Below are 20,109 nucleotides of genomic sequence, written 5' to 3' on the forward strand. Positions count from 1 at the left end.
CTCCAAGTTCTCAACTAGCACAGTAATACCAAGCAGATGTAACTCAGAAGGCAGTAGCTGATTTCAGAGAAATCTACATTAAAGAGAAAAGGGAAGGTCTCCAGTAGATTTATGTAGCCACTGAAATGTTAAAATATTATTTCCTCATATTTGCTTCCTCTCAATTCAGTGTTCTTTTGGGTTTTTTTCTTACTATAGCACTTATACAAGATGCCATATTTAACAAATTCAGATAATCACTGAAACAAAATAATTTATTTGTAGACTTAAAAGGCATTCACTGGTTGAGAGAACTATCTGACTGGTTCACTGCTCTGTGCTTTCACAATTCTTTGTGAAAATCACAAAAAATGACCACAGGCATCTAATAATGCTTTTGGATGGCCAGGACAAATGGAATTAATTCAAATAATGCCAGAGTCATGGAACATCCATGTACCACCTGGTGTCCTGAGCAAAACCTGGGAACTCTCTTGTGTCCCACTTCTGAGACAACTGCTACCCAGTGTGTGTTAGTCACATCTTTGAGAGAGGATGGAAAGAGAATGTCAGAAAGTCCCAACAGCTCAGCAACACATTAATACGGGCTCTTTGGAGAAAACGAACAAAGGACCTGAAGTCGTTGCTTACAAGATCTTAAATTAATAAGCAATACAAAGTTCAGCCTGTTGGAGTCAAAGAATGCATTTGGTGCAAGCTTGGGATGACATCAGATGCAGTAGAGATGTCATCTGGGATAGAATGTAAGAAAAAAAACCAAAGTAGATCACACTCTTACTATTTTGATCTAGAACAGCAACATGTCCCCTTGCCAATGATGGTGACAGCAACAGCCAGCAATTACAAGTGAGCAACAGGGAACCCAACACACTCCTGCTGATACCAGTTAGCTACAATCTGCATGGATGTTTCTGCTCCTTTATGGTCCAGACAAAAGCAAATCTAAACAACAACACAAACTATTCTTAGGAGACAGCAGATGGCATTCTTTGATTTTCAGATGTTTTAGGACCAGGGATGTTGATGGCAGAGCCTCTCTCCCTCAGAGCCATGCCCTACACACAGTTCTCTGAATCAGAACTCTGGGCATTACTTGAAGAATGAAAAAGGGAGCTAGAAAGAAAGTCTGATCCATCCAGACCACCTCTGAAAAATCTCTTACTAAGCCAAGCTAGAATTTTTTTATTATCTCCATGTCTGCTCTTTGATGTCAGGATGGGCTTTGTTCTCTTTATTTGGAAGGGACTGTCTACACCCTGATGTGGTCCCACATTATGATATTTTATATTATATTATATGATTTTTTGGTTGCGAAGACATGCTGAATAATCATGCCAGCATGCACAGTAATTGGTAGGATAAAGGCTGACGCTGTTATTGGACGGATTCGTAGCTAGTGTTATTTTTAAAAGAGCTACACAGACAAGATCAAATAAATATTTCCCTGTTTTCATTGGCGTTCCTTAAATATGAGTGAAATTTTTATTACAGCAACAACGTGCCTCTGTGAGTAATCTTCTTTACTAAGATAAACCTCTTTTGGTTACATCAAATTAACTTCTTCTGCCATAAATTACATCATTCTGTAGGTTGTACCTCTCAAGGAGCAGGGCTTTAGGTCCTGATTGTGTAACCCCTACTCCCAGGAATGATCTTTACCTATGGGAGATGCTATGCTGGAATCAAGTTACTCCCTTGAGTAATGGTGACCCAAGTAAATAAAGGACTTGCAAGCATGTGTAGAGTTTTAAGTCAACTAACTATGAAGAAACAAACTTAATGAGGACATTTGGTTCAGACTGTTCTATCTTTTTTAATCCACTCCCTTCCCATTTGTAATGAAAGCAAAACAAATTGGCCACTTGAGATTAAGAACAGCTAAGCAAGGACATGGGAAAGGTGGTGCAACTTGTCCTCACATGCTGTATGTGCTGGAGAGATGGTACAGACGGTTAAGAAGTCTTGTTCAAGAATGAAGGAGAGTATCAGAAATCTGCCTGAGAGCACATTTCCTACAGCTTCTAGAGCTCAAGAGAAAAGAAAGCAACTGGACTTGGCAAAACCTGACATTATTGAACGTAACAACAACGGGGTTTAAGGCAGAACTGGAATTTGGAAGCCAAATTTTGCCTAAAGGTATCTGCAGCAGTTGTCAAGTACCTTTATTCTCTTAGGTTTGGTGGCAGTAAACTGCCAAGTATATTGTCTCCTCCAGCTTACTGTGTTCTCTTGTTCCTACACACAAACCTTCCACACTTGGGAAGCTTAGATCAGGCCACTTCTCCCATCTCCTCACTTTGAAGGCAAGCCAGGATTTTCCCCTGGTATGCAGTGACCACCATAAGCTCACATGCATCAGGAGGGGAAATTTAAGCCCCTTGCTCCACCAGTGACAGTGAATAAATGCAAACCCTGTGCAAAACACATGACTGTCAACCATACTTTGCTAGAAACATACACATTGCAAAAGAAAATTGACTTCCTGACTGCCAGTTATCATTTTCTTAAAACTTAAGACTCAGCATGTGCTATACAACATATAAAAACAGTCGGTGGCTCACATTTCTTTGCTGTATTCCAAAAATACACGGTTCTCAAAGGAGATGTCATTTTGGATTTGTTGAATTCTCTGTGTTTATTACCTCAATTACATTATTTCCTCAGCTATATGAGGTGTTGTTATTTTCTTGCACAATGCAGAAAACAATGAGAAATTACAGTTGAAAAGTTCGACTGGGCAACAAAAAAACCCAAACAATCCAAATAGCCCAAATGCAAACCAGGTTTGCATTGGATTTGTTTTATTTCATCAGTTGCAAAATGGAATCATTGCAATAGGCTGAGCTGTGCTGTCACAGTGGCTGAGAAAGCCAAGCAGGAGGGCAATCACAGGCCAGACAGTCAGGTGTTGGGGACAGAATAAGGCAAATGTCAGCACTGCACACTGATACAGAGAGAGCCAACAACATCTAGAGTTGCTCTGGTTCCATCCTCACACTCCAGTAAGGTGGGGTTTGGCACACCCGAGTTGACTGAGAACAGTGTGTTTCCCCTGGGAAAGAACACTTGAGGGTAGTTAAAAATCACCATTTGAATTTCCCTTCTTTACACAGTACAGGTAGAATGGAAGGCTCCAGGAGCAGAGTGCCTGCAGCAGGAACTTGGCCCTCTGCATGGTGCTTGATCCTTCTTTACTGGCCTAGCCTTCTGCACACACCAAGTGGAGAGGTTCTGAGGATGTTTCAATCCGACCCGAGTTCAATTTGGCTCCTGAAATAATTCAGGTTTACAAGGATTACACAAGAGAGAAAATGTTATATCTTTTCCCCCCTGGTTAAGGACTCTACCTCCAAATCAGCTCTGGTGGAAGTCAACCCCCATTTTTATAAATCATTCAAGAGAAGAGTCAGTGTCCTGGAATAAAGGATGATATAGAGGAGTTGCTTCATTTTACATTAGGAGGATTACCATGGTGAGTCTGACATGTCCCTACTGTCCTAAACTCTCTAAGTTACTCCGTATTGTGCTGTAGAAGTCCCTCAGTATTTTTCTTTCAGCGACGGGTATCTCTGAATCATGAAATCATACAGACAGAATTCCCCTATGATTTCAGATTATTAGATTAGATCACATTCCTTAAAAAAGGGGAGGAAAAAATATTGCCAGTCTTAGTGTTAAGAACAGTCATCATTGGAAAATGCAGACTGCAGCCTAAACGTCTTGTAAACTTTTAAAGCCTTTTGCTCTTACTTTTCCATAAAAAACCTGACCTCAATTCAATATGCAAAATGTACTTAGGCAGTGTCTCACACAGAATAAAACTAGACAGAAATAAATCCAGCCCTATCACCCCTGGGATTTCCTTGCTTCATCTACACGCAATAACATGGCAAATTAACACCAAACACAACTGGATGACTTTGCCAATCCAGCATCTCTCCAAGGGGCAACACCTTCCTCATGCATTACTCTGCCCATAGAGCCTTCAGGTTTTATTTTTACTCCATCTTCATTGCTGTAAGTGGTAAATGTAGCATCATATATGTGGTCCTGAATGGTTCAGATCTATCAGGGCGTTGCAGTTAAGGCAGGATGCTTTATTACCTATTGCAAAGTTCAAAGAAACAATCTGATTAATGCCAGAGAGTTTGGGGTAAGGATGGAAGACGACTGTGGTAACAAGAGAACACTGCAAAGAATATGGGGTAGAGAACTCTGATGGGACTGAGAAAAGAATTATAAATTTTAATAGAGAAGAGCATTTCAGGGAAAATGAGAACTAATTGTAATGAGACAGACTAAAGTCTAAAAATGTCTAAATTTTTCATTCACCTTGTCTGAAGGTGCCCAATTTTCTCATGAACTCAGAGTAATCACTAACTTCAACAGAAGCACCATTCCGAAAAATTAGTCACTCTAGTTAATTATTTAAATACATGTAAAGGCAGTCAGCTTTAGGCATTCACACAGGAAAATTCTGGTCTTATTTAATTTTAACTAAGAAAATGTACTCAGCCAGAGACAAGTTGTTGTTTCACTAACAGAAAGACATTTCATTGCAGGGAGGAGGGTTTGGGTGAGGTTCTTTTGCTCATATCCTCTCTTTCCCAGTCATGGAATTGTTGCATCTCCTGTAGACCATGTAAGTACTGGTGCTACACTGCCTTTGAGTAACTCTCCTGCTACAAGACTCCAGTGAAGCTTGAACACATCACAGGCTTAGCTCTTTTTTTGCTCCAAAAAAATAAAATGAAAACGATGGCAAGTTTTTTGTTCTAGTGGAACAGTCAAGTTTCCTCTCTAGCTTTGGTAAGCATAACATGGTCTTCTGCCCACATAAATCTGTGTTGTCAGCAGAGGAGCTCACTGAAAATACAAATATGGAGCACAACATCCACTCAAATTATATGGCTTCCAAACTGTCTAGAAGCAATTATTTCTGGTAAATATCAGATAGGCAATAACCAGTGGCAACGATGTAGTTACATTAAGACAAAGTACAACATAAAGAGGCTGAACAGAATGTATGAGGTGGTATAATTGAGCAGCACGAATAAAGGTGATAGAAATGGAATTTAATAAGTTAAAAGGGCGTGAGTTAGCATGCGTAGGAGTAACTGATTGCCCTTTCCAATATTCAGGAGCGATTTTCATTTTTAATTGGATCATGCTTCTTCATTGCCGAATTGGATGCTTCTTTTTTGCTCTCCTCAAGCACAAAATGTTTAAAGCAAGTTTTAGAATATGCAATAACATAAAATTGAGAGAGAGAAGTAATCATCAGAAAACTTTTAGCACAAAAGTGTTGACTTGATTCTGTCCCTAGAAAGCTTTATAATGCTTTACGCTCCTGCCAAAGGAGATAGGGGGTAACAGTTTCCAAGACACTAAAGTGATTAAGTTTTGGTAGACATGCTGATTTTGCACTTGTCTACTTATGCCCATCAAGGGAATTTTTTTCCTTCTCTCTCCTTTGTTAAACCAATATATTGATCTTAATGACACATATTAAGATATGTGTTCTAATACACGTGTGAAGTTTTTCTTATGAGGAGACTGCTTTGGTACACCAGCAGTAAAGTGATTTCAGCACCTGAAGTAAAGTATGCGTTACAAGACCTGTGCTAGTATGACAGTGACAGAATAGTTGAACGGTGAAATCTATCCTGTATATCTGTGATATAAAGTGCCTATGCCTAATTTTCAAAAGTGCCCCACCACTGTGAAGCCTAAATCATCCATGTGCTTTTGAAAATAATCACCATTAGCTGACACATTAATGCCAGGCTAAACAGACTGAGTGGGGACCACTTTTCCAGAAGCAATATGACTTTAAAAATAGTTGGGGGGGAGGGGGGGGGAGAGAAAAGGTTGCTTAATTAGCTCTTAAGCTATATTTTTTTCACAAAGCAACTGCTAGCATGGGATGAGAGATGTGGGAAGAATCTAATCTACTGCTCTGCCATGCACTCCACATAGTCACAACAAAAACTGTACTTCTCACTCAAAAAAAAAAAAAAAGTTTTCCTGAAAAGAACTCAAACTACTTAAAAAATAAATCAAACCCACACAAAACCCTAAAACCAAAACTGATCAATCCCTATGGCACTGCTTGGAAATGTGTAAATACTTCACACTATTTTCTGAAGTTGTACCCAAATACATTCAATTCAGTGCCTTTGAAGGCTTATCCTATGATGCTATAATTGCTTTTTGTGACATGGGTAAAAAAATGTCTGTCTAATCTTTTAAACAAAATGTCCATCTTCTTCCTTATGACAAAGTGGTCTTGTGAACATCCATATAACCACAGAGCATAAAAGCATCATCTGTTCTCTTAGAGATTATGAAATATTGATGTGCCCACAACAGTCATCCAGATGTAGTCTTCAGGCTTTGTTGAATTCATAACCCCAAACCCTTTTGATTTTAGGAGGCACTGAAATAATCTGGGGCCTCAGACCATTCAAGCCTAACAAAGATTGTCAAAGGTACCTTTGCTTGTCTGCTCACAGGTGAACCAGGTTTGCTTGCAGATGAACCACTTACTGCACTGGACAGTCCCTGATTCCTTGGTTGAAACATTTACCGACAAGAGACAGTCAAGTCCCAGGAGCTAAAAATGCATGGGACTTGGAGAAAAGGGATTCTGAGCTTTCAGACAGTTGTGTTGACCTGGGTGTCCAGCACTGGTAGCCAACATGAGACACAAAGAATTACAAGCCACTTCTAGAAGTGTTAAACCTTGAGCTTTTGCTTCAGCCTCTTGATCTGCAAAATGCAGACACCAGTGATTTACTTCAGAGGGCAATTAATATGTTTTTCCCCTTCAAATCATACTTATGTGGAAACTCTCCATATTCTGGGACACATTTTTAAACGAACAAACCTGAATACAAAAGATGTCCCTCTTAAATTACATTAGTTCCTAAGGACTGAGCCAGAGAGAAAAAAAAAATCTACGCAAACTCCTTGTGACTCAGAAAAAAAGATTCCATGCTACAAGCCAGTCACTCCACTTCAGACAACCTATTTCCCAACACCAATCCTGAAGAATTTAAGATTTGCATGCAAAAATTCACCATGTGTTTCACAAATCTGGTTTATAAGAATTGTTGGGCTTTACAGACTTTTTTTCCAAGCAATGGTAGTTAGAGCTGGACCTCAAGCCAAGCAGCAGATGTTGGAATTTCCATGGAGAAGGCAGCTGCCAATGACCCAGAGGATCCCCTCTTACTAATGAGATGCTGCTCCCATACACTTAGAGAGTCTGCTAAGTGAAAAGAAATTGCAGTGCAGGTTGTTTCTTCACAGGGGAAAAGTGTACTGCGTTTTGGAAGGGGAAGGAAGCAAAAAGTATTTTTTTATGGATGACAAAACACGGCAAGTGTAATATTGGTAACTCACCCCACCGGTATTTAAGATGCCTCAGGGGCAAAACTTGGACAGGACCCAGCGATTTGACTTCTAAACCTCTGCACTAAACTTATGTAAGAGCATAATCCTGTAATGTGCTATTTATGGTTAACTTAGGCAATCTTATCTAAAAGGCCTCAAGAGAAAAGTTACGCTCTAATACATATGGATGCGATAACATCTATTCTAGGCTAATCAACAGGCATTTGTACAATTAAAAAATGTCCAGTGAAGATTAAGGCTGTATTACCTACAGACCTCAGTAGGTTTTTTAAAGTCACACCAGCCCCAAAGAAGCCATTTTCAACTAATATGTCCCTAGTCAGGACCATAAAGACTAATAGAGGATGTCTGTCAGGTCAGGTTGATGGCTCACCTGCTTCACACTGCACTAGCATTTTGTTGTCTAGACCAAATATTTGTTAGCCTGCACTAGGCTCCCTGGCTCTGTTCTGGTACAAATTAAATACTTGTCTTAATAAAAAAACCACAAATGAATTATTAGATAGTCTACACTGGGATCAAGATTGTATATGGATATGAATACGTGTCAGATTTAAGTCCCTCAGCTTCCTCTAGTTCTCCAAGAGCACTAGCCCAGAGACTTGAGCAGGAGTAATGAAACTTCCCTGTGTCTTGGGGAACACACGCTGTTCTCCAAAAAGCAAGAACTACAAGCACAGTTAAGCTCAGCCTATATCAGGACAACTCTCAGAACCTGTCTCAGCATCAGTAGCATCTTGCCCGAAACAATCCTCTTCGTAGATGTTTCAATTTGAGTACCTTTCCCTTACCAGACAGTGGGCGCACAATTAGAAAACACTAAAAGGCTTAAATCAGAGAAGGACTAGGAAAGAACAAAACCTTAATTTACAGCCAGGGATTAGGTGGGTTCCAGTACAGACTGAAGACCACAGGCTTCATGAGACAAATCTGGCCCAAAGCAGAGCTGTGTTCTGCATGGACTGAAGGGAGTGCAGGGTACACTGCCTGAATGAAACAATGCACTGCAGCAATGCTTAACAGAGGTGTCATGAGTGGATGTTAGCTCTGTATGAGAGGGGAAGGTTCTCAGTTGCCTAACAGACATTTGCTTTTCTGTTTTTCTACTCACCCACTGATGCCCAAAGTAACCACAAGCTGAGGACAAGTTGAGGCCTCACAGACAGACTAGAAAGCACAGCTTTTCCTGAGACCAAACAGCAGCGCCGTCAATTGCCTCAGTATTTTCTGCTTTTATCAGTGCTCCAGCCCCTCCCACAGAGACTATCAGCTTTCATTAAAAAAGTTTCTACCCTTTATGGCTGTGGGGAAAAGCCTGCAAACCGCGATTCTAATATAACCTAGTGGGTCAGAAAATGAGCCAAAGAACAAGAACCTCGCACTTCTGCTCCTAGCAAATAAATCATGACTTTTAAGCTGATCTCACAGTTTATGGTAACTTGACTCAAGTTTTTTGAATGACTAAGGTTAGAAGTACTTTAACTTATCAAACTAGCGAGTTCCTCAAACAAAAATAAACAAAGTGCTCTCTCACAGCTATTCTGAAGATTAACTCCTTTGCTACTAACCACATCTCGCTTTACTATAGAAAGGAAACAATGACAGTTTTGAACTAACCCTTTGTCCAGAAGGCAAACAGGTCTCACCTATACCAAACTCTCAAGCCAAAGGATATAATCATCCCACATTGACATGTCCATATTCCACCTCCACAATGGAATTACCAGAATTACTTACGCATACCTTTGTCGTAATTGGATGATGTAATTTGTTGAGAATGGATGATAGACTACCAAAGGCTACTTGAGGACTTCCTCAGAGGCATAACAAATAATTTAAGCAAATAAGACTAACAGAAAACATGACTGTGTCACTGCCCTAAGTCCTGTTGCTTCCAAACTGTTCCCAGTGCTCTTGATTTGAACACCACATGCAAAGAAGAAAATGCAGTTTCAATGAAAATGTTCTTCTCCCTCCAAAATCAACACACATGACCATACAGCACTTCTATCAAGGTCAAGAATTTATAATACCAACAGTGCACTATGACTTCACAATTATTTAAAGGATCTTTTGCTGGAAATCACACAAAATCTTGGATCTTCTTTCATTGTTTACAGAGACTGCACAATCAGACTGACATACCATGAGACTTCCATTCCCCTTCAGCTCTGGTTTGGTCATCCTTTGATTAATATCACGTTTATCATGAATGCATTGATTTAGAAAAAAGGCTTCCCACACACCCCAAAAATAATCCGCATCACTCACAGTCTCCAAAATTGTCACACAAATGACTCCTGCCCCATACCCCACCACAGACAAAAGAAAAACAATGTTGTTACTTACTAGGAACTCCAGACACCAGCCGTAATGGACGTAATACTCGGAAAGCCCGCAGTGCTTTAACATCGAATCCGGCACCTTTTCCTCCTATTGAATTCCCCCCATCTGCTTTGGTTGCTTGTTCTAAAATTGCACTAAAAAGCCTGCAAAAAGAAAGAGGAAACAATCTGTAGGCAGACAGCAAGGCTTGGGCTAAACAGGAACAGAGATCATCATCATCATATCATCCAAACTATCTCACAGACCTGCGAAGAGTGTCACACATCTCAGTCGACATTCACATATGGTAGAGGAGAGACAGACTCTTCCCATATGCAACAGCCTATTGGTGATGTCTATACCATTTCCAAAACACTTGCTTCTGGAGCAGACATAAACATGACATGCTCCTCCTTCAGCCTAATGGCTCCTTGCAGCCGGCTATAGGCTACCAATACTTTGCTATCTTTGTTAACAAACAATCAACCCTGGGGAAAAAGAATCATCACCCATAATCAATCCAATCATTAATTATCTGTCACCAATTTTACAAGGAATTAAGATTCACCAAGGTCACTGCAGGTAGAACTTGGCGTGAAACTCAGGGATCCTTCATGGTGCAAATTTTTAGGTAGGGGAGTGTCTTCACCTTGTGTGCTTGAGTATCCATTTGTAAATCCCCTGATGTATTGGCTAGGCAAAGTGCAAAACTGTAGGAGTGTTATTATTGGAATGTTTGATTATGCTAGTAAGCAAGGCAGAAAAGACAATGTTGTTCTGTGAAAAAGCTGAAGGCTCAATCTATCTGTTAATAAGAACTTGATTTAAGAAATTAGCTTTCAGGAAGCAGCTTCCATTTTTCTGGTAAAACATTAGTTCCTTTGGGGGAGGACAAATTCCTCATGAATTTGCTAATGATATTGCTTTCAGCCTTGAAACCACCAGCTTGGACCCAGCCAAATTCAGCAGAGGTTAAAAGCTGTTCCAGTATAAATGGATGTTTGGCACTCTGCAGAAAATGCTTGCCTGGGAGCGGCAGAGCCCCCTTGGCCCATAAATTGCCATGGAGGTTCCACAGACAACTCTACCAAAATCGCCTGGGATGCCAGAAACAGCCTATTTCGAGTGGCCTGGATTCACCACTGGCTCGTTTCTCCTCAGACTTCAGCCTGCAGTGCCTCTGTCAGGATCTCATCAATAGGTCCCAAGTGGCATATTCCACAGAGAGCTCCCAAACCTCATCAAGCAGAGACTGAGCTGGACAATTGCTTAACAAGGAGCTCCAACACCTGCAGCCTGTGTTAAATCTTACAGATAGGGCCACAAACATAAGGAGCTTGCCCTGGATAGGAAAAGGAGGATTCATTTACTGAAGCATCTAAGTCAACATTTCCCCAGCTCTAAATCCAACAAAAAACAAGTGGATTAGAGGAGTGCAAGTGCAAAATTCGCTTCTTTAAGCAGGGCTTGCTTTTTTTTTTTTTTTTTTTTAATTAAATTTCATCTTAAGAGTCTTATAAAACTTGTCAACGGTGACTGAGGAACTCCTAACTGGATCTATTCAAAGCCTCAACTTCAAGCACCGCAGAAAGATTTATCAACTAGGTAACAAGCGTGGGAAAAACTGTGTGTGGGGAGGTTGGATGCTGAGTTTGTAGGTGTTGCAGACTGAGAAGCAGGATGCAGAGAAGACAAAAACAGAGCCTATGAGAAATACTGCATTGACTACAGATATCACAGAGAGAGATAAACAAGGGCTGATGCAAAGAACATGTATTATTGGAATGTATGCATTTCTTGAGCTGTGTACACAAATTATACAGCTGCAATTTTCTACTGGTCTCCATAATAGAAACACTGTAGGTCAAATTTGGCCTAATGTATTTTCAGTAAGCTAGTGATTAAGCTCTAGCAATGTGCTCCGTTTCATATTCAAACCTTTCTATCTTCCTAGTCAACAGAATTCCCATATTAGATGATGAGTGACATATCTATACAACAGCCCCAGTCTCCTGGGATCCTCTGGAGGAAAAAGAATTTACTGCAAAAAGGCTTCTAATGCTGTTTTTCAGCTCCAAGACCAGAAATCTCAAGGAACTCTGAGTCAGGAATTGTGCAAAACTGAGGTCCCATTCTCCTGGCCCCCATTTTTACTGGTTCCCTGTTTCACCAAAGAACAGCTCTTGGCATCGGGCACCAAGGCTGTTTCTACTGCCACCCATGCAGTGAGCAAACCACAGACTGCTCCAGAATTCTGCACCCTGAGCAAGCTGTACATGTCCTAAATTAGTTCAGGAAGAGCGGAAACACAACCAGTAGGACAGCTCACTCCTCTAGAGCTAGAACCTGCCTTCCCAAAGTGCAGAGTTCCCTATCTGTTTTGATGTGCTAAACATGCCGTTTTAAGATACCCACAGTCATCTGCCTACTATGCTTCAGGAATAACTTTCAGTAATTCCTGCTGCTCCTCATTAAAAACCCTGCATTTAAACTTGAATTTCTAATCCTGCTTAAACGCGTTTACTCCATACTTAATATCTCCCCTGCTTTTTACCAGTGCACTGCAACTTTTTATTTCTCTCATTTATTTCACTCTCTTTGGCTTTTGTACTGGGGTCGAGACTGTGTTCAGTGTGGCCTGCTGGATGTCTACTCCACTCTTCAAGTTCATAATACATTTTGCCAACCCTGCTTCATTGTCCTCGCCACCTCCTTCACTCGAGGCACTGGCAGACATCTACGATTCAGAGGTTACAACTACCTAATGCTCTTAGTTTTTCAGCTAACTATTTTCTAACACTAAAACAGCTGGATGGATGTTAGGCTACTGATACAAATTAGGAGGCCAGAGCCTTTCTATCCTATATTTACATGGGAAATTCTGCTCTTTGATGGAAACCTTTGGGAAAAGCTTCCAGTAGGTGTGTGGAGCAAGGTGCACTTCTTTCCTTCTCTTCTCAGGAGGTTAGATAGCTGAAACGCATGCTCCAAGCACAAGTGTGGGGAAACGCTTTGCTGGCAGAAAAATCAAAGTTTGGATGGCACAAAAATGCAAGAGGGCTTATCTCTTGTGGCCACTGAAAATCTCACCATGAAAAGTAAATAATAGTAATAATAATATTAATAATAAAAAGAATAAAGAAATCAGCCTTATTTCCTTCCACCTAACTACTTTCTGCCAGCCTAAATTCATGCCCCATTTTCATTTGGTTATGGTACTTTCTACTGATGAAGCACAATTAACAGCATCTTGATTTCTGAATTTCATTTGTGTCATGACTGCACCTTAACTAAATTCATCTGACAGATGTGAACTGTAACACAGAAGAACAAATTTCTATCAACACTTTTTTTTTTTTTGCATTTACTTGTGAAGTATGAAATCAGCTTCACTGTTTTTCTTTCTTATATTTTGCTGTTTCTATTTTGACATTTGAAATACCAAAAAGGTTTTCACTTTGCTAGATGACCCCAACAGCAGCATGATACGGCTGTAACCTGCTCTTCATCTCTTCCTCTGTGGGGAGTACCCCAGGAGTTTTACAGCATTGAAAAAAAGAAAAGAGCTTGTCAAGGGCCTCCAGAATATAAAACAAAAACAGAGGGCTTGGTATTTTTAAGGCCAAAAATCAGTGGAAAAACAAAACTGAAAGAATCCTCTCAGGTGCAAAAAATCAGTAAAATAGAAAGAATTTTTTTTTCACAGTGTTTTACAGTTCACCTGTGATTTGTGAGTGTGAAAGGGTTTGGATCTGCCTTTTAGAAACTCCACACAGGTCTTCAGAAAGACCATTTTCCAGCCTGCTCTGATTTCAGATCCTCCCCAAGTACACCTTCACTGCTTACCTTCCCAAGTAAGATTGTCTTTCAAATTACACCACCTCTTTTTCTGGCAGAAGCTACAGGTCCTTGGAGAATGACTGTGCCTGGCAGACAAACCACAGCACTGCCAGGAAAGACAGATATTTTTCTATCACAGCATTGTCAAGTTGGTCTTCCCTCAAGAGAAATTTCCTCCAACTGCCTAATATTAAAGGACATCACTGTGCAATCTGAAAGTTAATGTTTTCCAAAGGAGGAACAGCAAAAATGAAGGAAGCAGGAGACAATTTGACTAACCATTAATGTTTGTGGGGGTCGTGCCTCATTAGGCAGCTTAGGGGGGTGGTCTCTACTCTTAGCTAATAATGTCAGTAGAGCCTCTGATTGATATCCTCACACAGACGTTTTTCTTCAAAGCAGCATTTAACAGTCTACAGGTCTAAAGTGCATCCTTTCACCAGAAAATGTAGCAGTTGTGTTCAGTGCTCCCCTCTGCTGCTGTTGCATTTTCCTGTGGCCTTGTAAGAACCACTGACTCTACAATCCCTCTGGATACCAGAGGACCTATCTTCAGAAGGCAGGGGACAGTATACAGGCACACTGTTATAAACTTTTTTACAGGAACTGTGACTCCCCCCTAAAATTTTACCTGGTCCTGCACATGCCCATTTTCCTCTTATTTTACTGATTTGTTTAAGGTAAAGGAAACTTGTTGTGTAATATTATCTTTTTAAGTTACGTGTGGTAAACAGTGCATAGGTGGATTTATAAGATCTAAAACCTGCTAATTTTTTTTTGCTCCTTTAACTTCCAACAGTACTTGAAGAAGTACTTCCCACCTAGCCTTTCTATGTTTTGTAGCAGGGACAGTCATTCCTGAAAAACGAGATGATTCCTAAGGCAGAGCAAGCACAAATGGCAATTACTACAGTTCTGAGACTTGATGCTTCCAGTATTAGTCCCACACCATTCTTTGCCCCACATACCAAATAAATCCCTCTGCCCAGTGCTGCAGCTGTGTACAAATCACTCAGCTTTCTCCAATAGCTCCATCAATAGGCAGGAAAAAAGCACCACAAAGAAATACTGTTATCAGTACTTGCTCTCTTCCTCCTCTCTCGTTAAAATTTATTTTAAACATTTTCCGTGGGGCTTCCTCCCTGGCAAAATATTCAAATAGGCTGAAGTTTAAACATCATGTCATTGAGGGATTTCAGACAGCCCCTAGGAAAAGAAGAGAGGGCAGAGCAGGAACAGATGGTATCACCACGTAGATTTTGCAGAGGGGTTGTGGAGAGGAAAAGCAGCGCACCAGCCTAGGCTGTGGTACTGTACGAGTGAGTTTAAACAGATAAACATCAAAGGAACCCATCTGGCCTTGAAGTGGAATCTGTCACTTGAGATTCTTACAATTTAACAGAGACCTTGGGGTCTTGGCCATGTTTATTATACTCATGTAATACCTCCCCAGTTACATTTTTTTGTTCCCCATCTAGTGGGGAACTGAGAGCTGCTGGAGGCAAAAGCAGATAGAAGAGCTGAGAGCTGCAGCTTCTGTCACTGGCAACAGAATTAATTTCAGCCTGAATATAGTCTTGCTGATTAACTGCCCTAGTAGGAAAATTGAAAAGGACTGTACTTAAACTAGATATAATGCTGCTCTGTGATTTCTGGAGCCCTGCTCTCTCACATTCCAGTGGAAGAAGAGGAGGTAATGTGTCCTCTCTTTAAAATGTCTCTTTCTCATAAAAATGAAAATGAAATAATCACATTCACGGGACTCTTTTTTTTTTCTCCAATCTTTCTTCAACTTAAGTAGCAATTTCCAAGCAGGTGGGATATCTGAGGGCATTCAAAGGCAGAACCAACTATGGAACTGGACATCAATACCAGGGGAGGGGTTGAGGATTTTCTGGTTTTCAATTACTAATGTGTTATCAGATCCTCTGTCTGCAAGCAGGAACAAAGGAGAAAGACAATGGACATTGCCATAAGGAGAACCATTATGTCCACATGGAGGCAGAGAGGTCTTAAGACTAAGAATAGGTTTCAGCCTGTTCTCCCTCCCCTTCACTGGGAATTCTCCTTCCACCCACTTTTCCCCGTGATGATAGAAAGTGGGAGGGATTGGGTAGCACACAGCAGTTTGCTGATGAAATATTTTTGGGCCACCACAAAAATGGTCAGGAAGGTAGATGATTTGAGGAAGAAATTATGAGGGGGTTTTGATGACTAGGAGTGTCCCTCTTTTGACATTTCCCTAGGAGTTGATGCAGAGTTTCCTTGGTAAGGAGGTGAAAAGACTACAAGGCTTTGTGGGCGATGAAACTCTTTAACAATGGAGTGGTGGGAGGATGGGACAAATTACTCAGGCAAAGAAATACTTGTTCTCTTTGTCTTCATCCGTAGTTTATCCTTCACCTCTTCCCTCCAACAACCACAATTCAAATCCCCTGCTTATCTCTTACCCTTAGGTAGAGAAAGCAGAAGGTGTGTTACCTTGCTTTTATTCAAATAAATTAAATGCCAGGCTTGAAAAACACGGAGAGGAATAACAGGATTAGAAAGGTTGAAGCTCAAAGTAGCAATTTGATCTACAACAGTAAAATTATTCTTTAAAAAGGTTAAAACATTAAAAGGGTCAAAATTAAAAGTGCTGAAATCACCAGCTGAACAGGGCAATTGAGCTGAGGAACTTAGTTTAGTTTGTAGAAAAAACTGGGGTTTAAATTTTTCATCCATTTTTCAAAATGAGAAACACTAGTAAAAGTTCACAAGATGGCAGAATTTATCTGTCACCCATCTCCAAATCTTAATTAAAGGATTACCTAGATATTATTTTAAATATTCACACAGATTTAAAATCAAAGGGATTTTCTTGCACTTAAGCATATTCAGGTGTTTGACTTTGTCCAACAGCTTGCACTGCTTCCTCTTTTTTATCCCTGTTCCCAAAGAGCAGTTTAATTTCTATGTCATTTAAATGGTGGTTGTAGAAGGAATATGATGGACAACAACCTCTAACATCACTCATACATAATGTACCAAGATTCCCCCACCCTTAAGCTCCCAAAGTTTGTCAGCATCCCCACGTGTACAGTGTCTTCAAAAACAAACTGTTGGTACTCACCCTACTACCACAATTATAAAATCTAGTAAATTCCAGCCATTGCGGAGGTAAGCGTTGGGGTGAAAGAGAAGTCCGTATGCTATTACTTTTAAAAATGCTTCCACTGTAAAAATTATGAGAAAGAGATATTCCACTCGTTCCTGGGGAAGATAAGAGAACAAGAGAGGTAATGGTTAGTGTGAGTGACAAACCACGGATAAGGATGTTTTCTTTTGTTGTAGCCCACCCAACTAATTGACTCGCCACTGGGGTGCACCTATCACACATGGCTGGATTGCCAGAGAGCTTTTCTCCTCACTCTTGCATGGTCTGCAGTCAGTCTGACAGGACAGGGGCAGTAAATTTTGGTTAGACTCTGAAACTCGCTGCCCTTGCCTTGGCAGGGACTGACCCCTGCACAGGCCTGTGCAAAGCAGGAGGGCAGAGTCCAAGTACTCAGCATACACAGCCAAATATTGCCAGCCAGCAGAATGAACTGCATCTAGTCCTTTGCTACCTCTGGAGAGGAAACATTCCTGGATGCAATACTGGGGAGAGAGATGGGGGAAAAATAAGAGGAGCCCACCTGAGACTAATGCATGTGTCAGACTGCGCCTTCTTTGGGATTCCCTTTTCTGTTGCTGGGGAATAAGTAGGCTGAATACTGGTGGTAAGTGATTTACAGATCAGGCTGACTAATACTAGAGGCGTTTAGTCATACTGTTAGAAATGTACATGTCCCTGTGAAAGGCAGGCTGCAATTAAGCATATCCAAACAAAGTCACTTCCAGTTGCAGTACAGCCTGATTCAGGACAAGCAGTCAGGCATCTGGAGCAGTACAGAGGCTCACCATCTCTCATCCCTGGGGCTTTTATCCCCGATGTGGAATAAGGGTAGCAGTGTTGCAGAAATGGAAGGGACCTCCACACAAGTGGGAGGGAAACTGCAGCATTAGGTAATCACTACAGAAGTGCTGCGTGGCAAGCTGCGTGGGAGATAAGTACATGAAAACCAGATAACAGCAAAAGGAGACTAGGTCCCTGCGAGGTTAAACGACAAAGTTATTAAAAGTTCACACTGAAGAAACAAAATCTGAGATAAATGCAAATTAAAACATCACAGGAATTCCTGTCATTTCTTGAAAAATACCCAGCAAGACAATCAGACAAGTCACTATTTTTTTCAGCTCCAAATTTTATCTACCTTGTTCCCCTGTCCAGCTGAACATGTGTATGACACTTTAGTATCATACCACAATAAAAAATGTGCAGCATTACAAAAAAAATCATTCCACCTTTTGACAGTTGACCATTTGAATATTTTGCATTCAGCTGCAGATAATTAACAACTCACTAGAAAGCTGAAGATCAAAAAAAGCAATTGCCAGTTCATCTGTATGTTTACAATAATGTGATTATTTTACATGACTGAGAAATTCCATCTTACAGTAGCAGGCTTATGTTTGTGCTTTACAATATTGCTGGTTTCCCTCAGATAATGTTTTCACAATGCCTGCAGTATCCCCCAGTGCTTAGTACAAGGAACACCCAAAAAAAGAAAAAGTATCATTCTGCAGTTATCTGATCTAGTAGTAAAGCTTCTGAATATGCCCACAGCACAGAATTTGTCCATTGTTGTCCCAGATGGAGACACAGCTGTACACTAAGGATTTCCCTTCTCTTGAACTCAGAGATGGAAACAACAGCATACAATACTAGCATCAACTATGTTCCCTCTACAAATAGTGAAGGCACTATTTTATTTAGCCCAGGAATAGGCACATAAGTGCTAAAACCCAGGAATTTCACCATGGGCTTGACCTCAGGAAAAAGTTCCCTAATAGCTTGCACGCTCCTAGAAAGGACTAACAGGGCAGCCCTTCACCTTCCATCCCCGCTAACAACTGAGCAATTTCCTCCTGATACACACACCATAACCAAACAGACCCCAGCAGTCCATCTCTATGCACATGTTTGTAAAGAAGGACTTGCTGTCATGAAATCTCTTAAACCCCAGAAGTAATATAAAATAACTGCGTGAGGGGAAGTCTGTGTGGTGTTTCTGACTGCCCTGCACCTTTGTGCTACCTCTATGGACACAGCTCAAGGCCTAACATGACCCCACAGCTCACGGTAGCTCTGCCTGAGAGGTGATTCCTTACCCCTGACAGGACCAAGTAAAACCTGTGTAGAGGTTGGAAAAAGATGGAAATGGGTTCTGAGGGGGAAGAACCTATCCTGAACTCAGTATGAGAGTATGGTATGAAGTGCTTTGCCCGGGATGGACATGGCCTCACTAGGGACTAATGAACAGTTTTTAGGATTTCTCTTAAGGCAACCCAACCCACTAATTAGTCTCACTCGCTCCCTGTTTCAGCTGAGGGCTTTCCAAAGTTGTGGGGGCAAGCTCTCTTTCCCTCTCACAAGAAGGGCAAACCCACTCTGCCTTTGAGGTGGCCCTTGAGGTGCACTCAAGTTCATCCGGGATCCCACTGTGCAAACAGAAACACAGGCTCATGCAGGAGTGCCGTAGGCCCTAAAAAACAGCCTTCCCCTGAAAGCTCTCAGTGGCCACAGCTGAGACAAGTAGAGGGGGATGTCGAGGAGCCCACCCTCCCATTTAACAGCTCCAGGTCCAGTTTGAAGCCGGTGGGCAGAACAGTTGAAGAGGAAGGCCCGAAGCTGATCCTGTGCCCAGCAATTTAACAGCAAACACTGTCCTTGCCCTCTGGGCACCCAGGGACAAAAGCTGCTGCCAGCTCTGTCTGGCTTTGTGCTGCTCCCATGGCCACAGCCCTGTGCAGGCCTGCCTGGCCAGGAGAGCCTTTCCACTCCATGAATTTCATTGAAATACCTGTAACTAGTGCAATCAAAAGAGCCATGAAAGCAAATACTTGAGAAAATTCTGGAACAACTTTTTTTTTTTCTTTTTAATTACTACTTTTTAAATATTTAATACTGCACAGAGCAGACAGTATTTCAACAACTCACAGGTTCCACTTGGCTGGGTTTGGGAGCCTTATACCTTTTTGTCTCTAAAGATGCCTATGGGACTACTGGCACCTCTTTTGTTATTGTAATTATGCTGCTTGTTGAACCATGTTATTGAGGTACTAATATACCAAAATATTACACACACATGCATATATACACATCTATACATAGATACATAAATATATACATATATAACTACAAGCTATTTGAATAAATTGCTTACAATGCTTCGGTTAAGGTGGAAAGATCCATAAAAAATAAAATTCTATAAATGCCTCTGAAATGAACATAAGATACAGAATGTTGAGCAGAGGAGAGATTTTATGATCTTTTGCACTTAAATTAATGATTTCAGAGTCTAAAACTGAAGGAAAAATACTGCTGAGATTAAACAGTGCAGCTGCTCCAAGATCATTTCAGAAAGCTACTCCTGCTCAGAC

General features: G+C 41.0%; 1 protein-coding gene across 12 annotated transcripts in view; it reads right to left on the reverse strand.

Moving 5' to 3' along the window:
- The window catches only part of CACNA1C (calcium voltage-gated channel subunit alpha1 C), a 431,380-nt gene that overhangs the window by 183,067 nt on the left and 228,204 nt on the right, over positions 1 to 20,109 (reverse strand). For all 12 annotated transcript variants that reach the window (XM_027905723.1, XM_027905708.1, XM_027905715.1 and 9 more), the window contains exons 4-5: positions 16,697 to 16,836; positions 9,769 to 9,908 (exon numbers count right to left, since the gene is read on the reverse strand). In XM_027905723.1, the coding sequence (XP_027761524.1) occupies positions 9,769 to 9,908; positions 16,697 to 16,836 (280 nt within the window). The remainder of the gene's footprint in view (positions 1 to 9,768; positions 9,909 to 16,696; positions 16,837 to 20,109) is intronic.

This window comes from Empidonax traillii, unplaced genomic scaffold (assembly GCF_003031625.1).
Source record: "Empidonax traillii isolate 1590-97213 ecotype Southwest subspecies unplaced genomic scaffold, ASM303162v1 scaffold25:size3598162, whole genome shotgun sequence".
Classification (NCBI taxonomy): domain Eukaryota; kingdom Metazoa; phylum Chordata; class Aves; order Passeriformes; family Tyrannidae; genus Empidonax; species Empidonax traillii.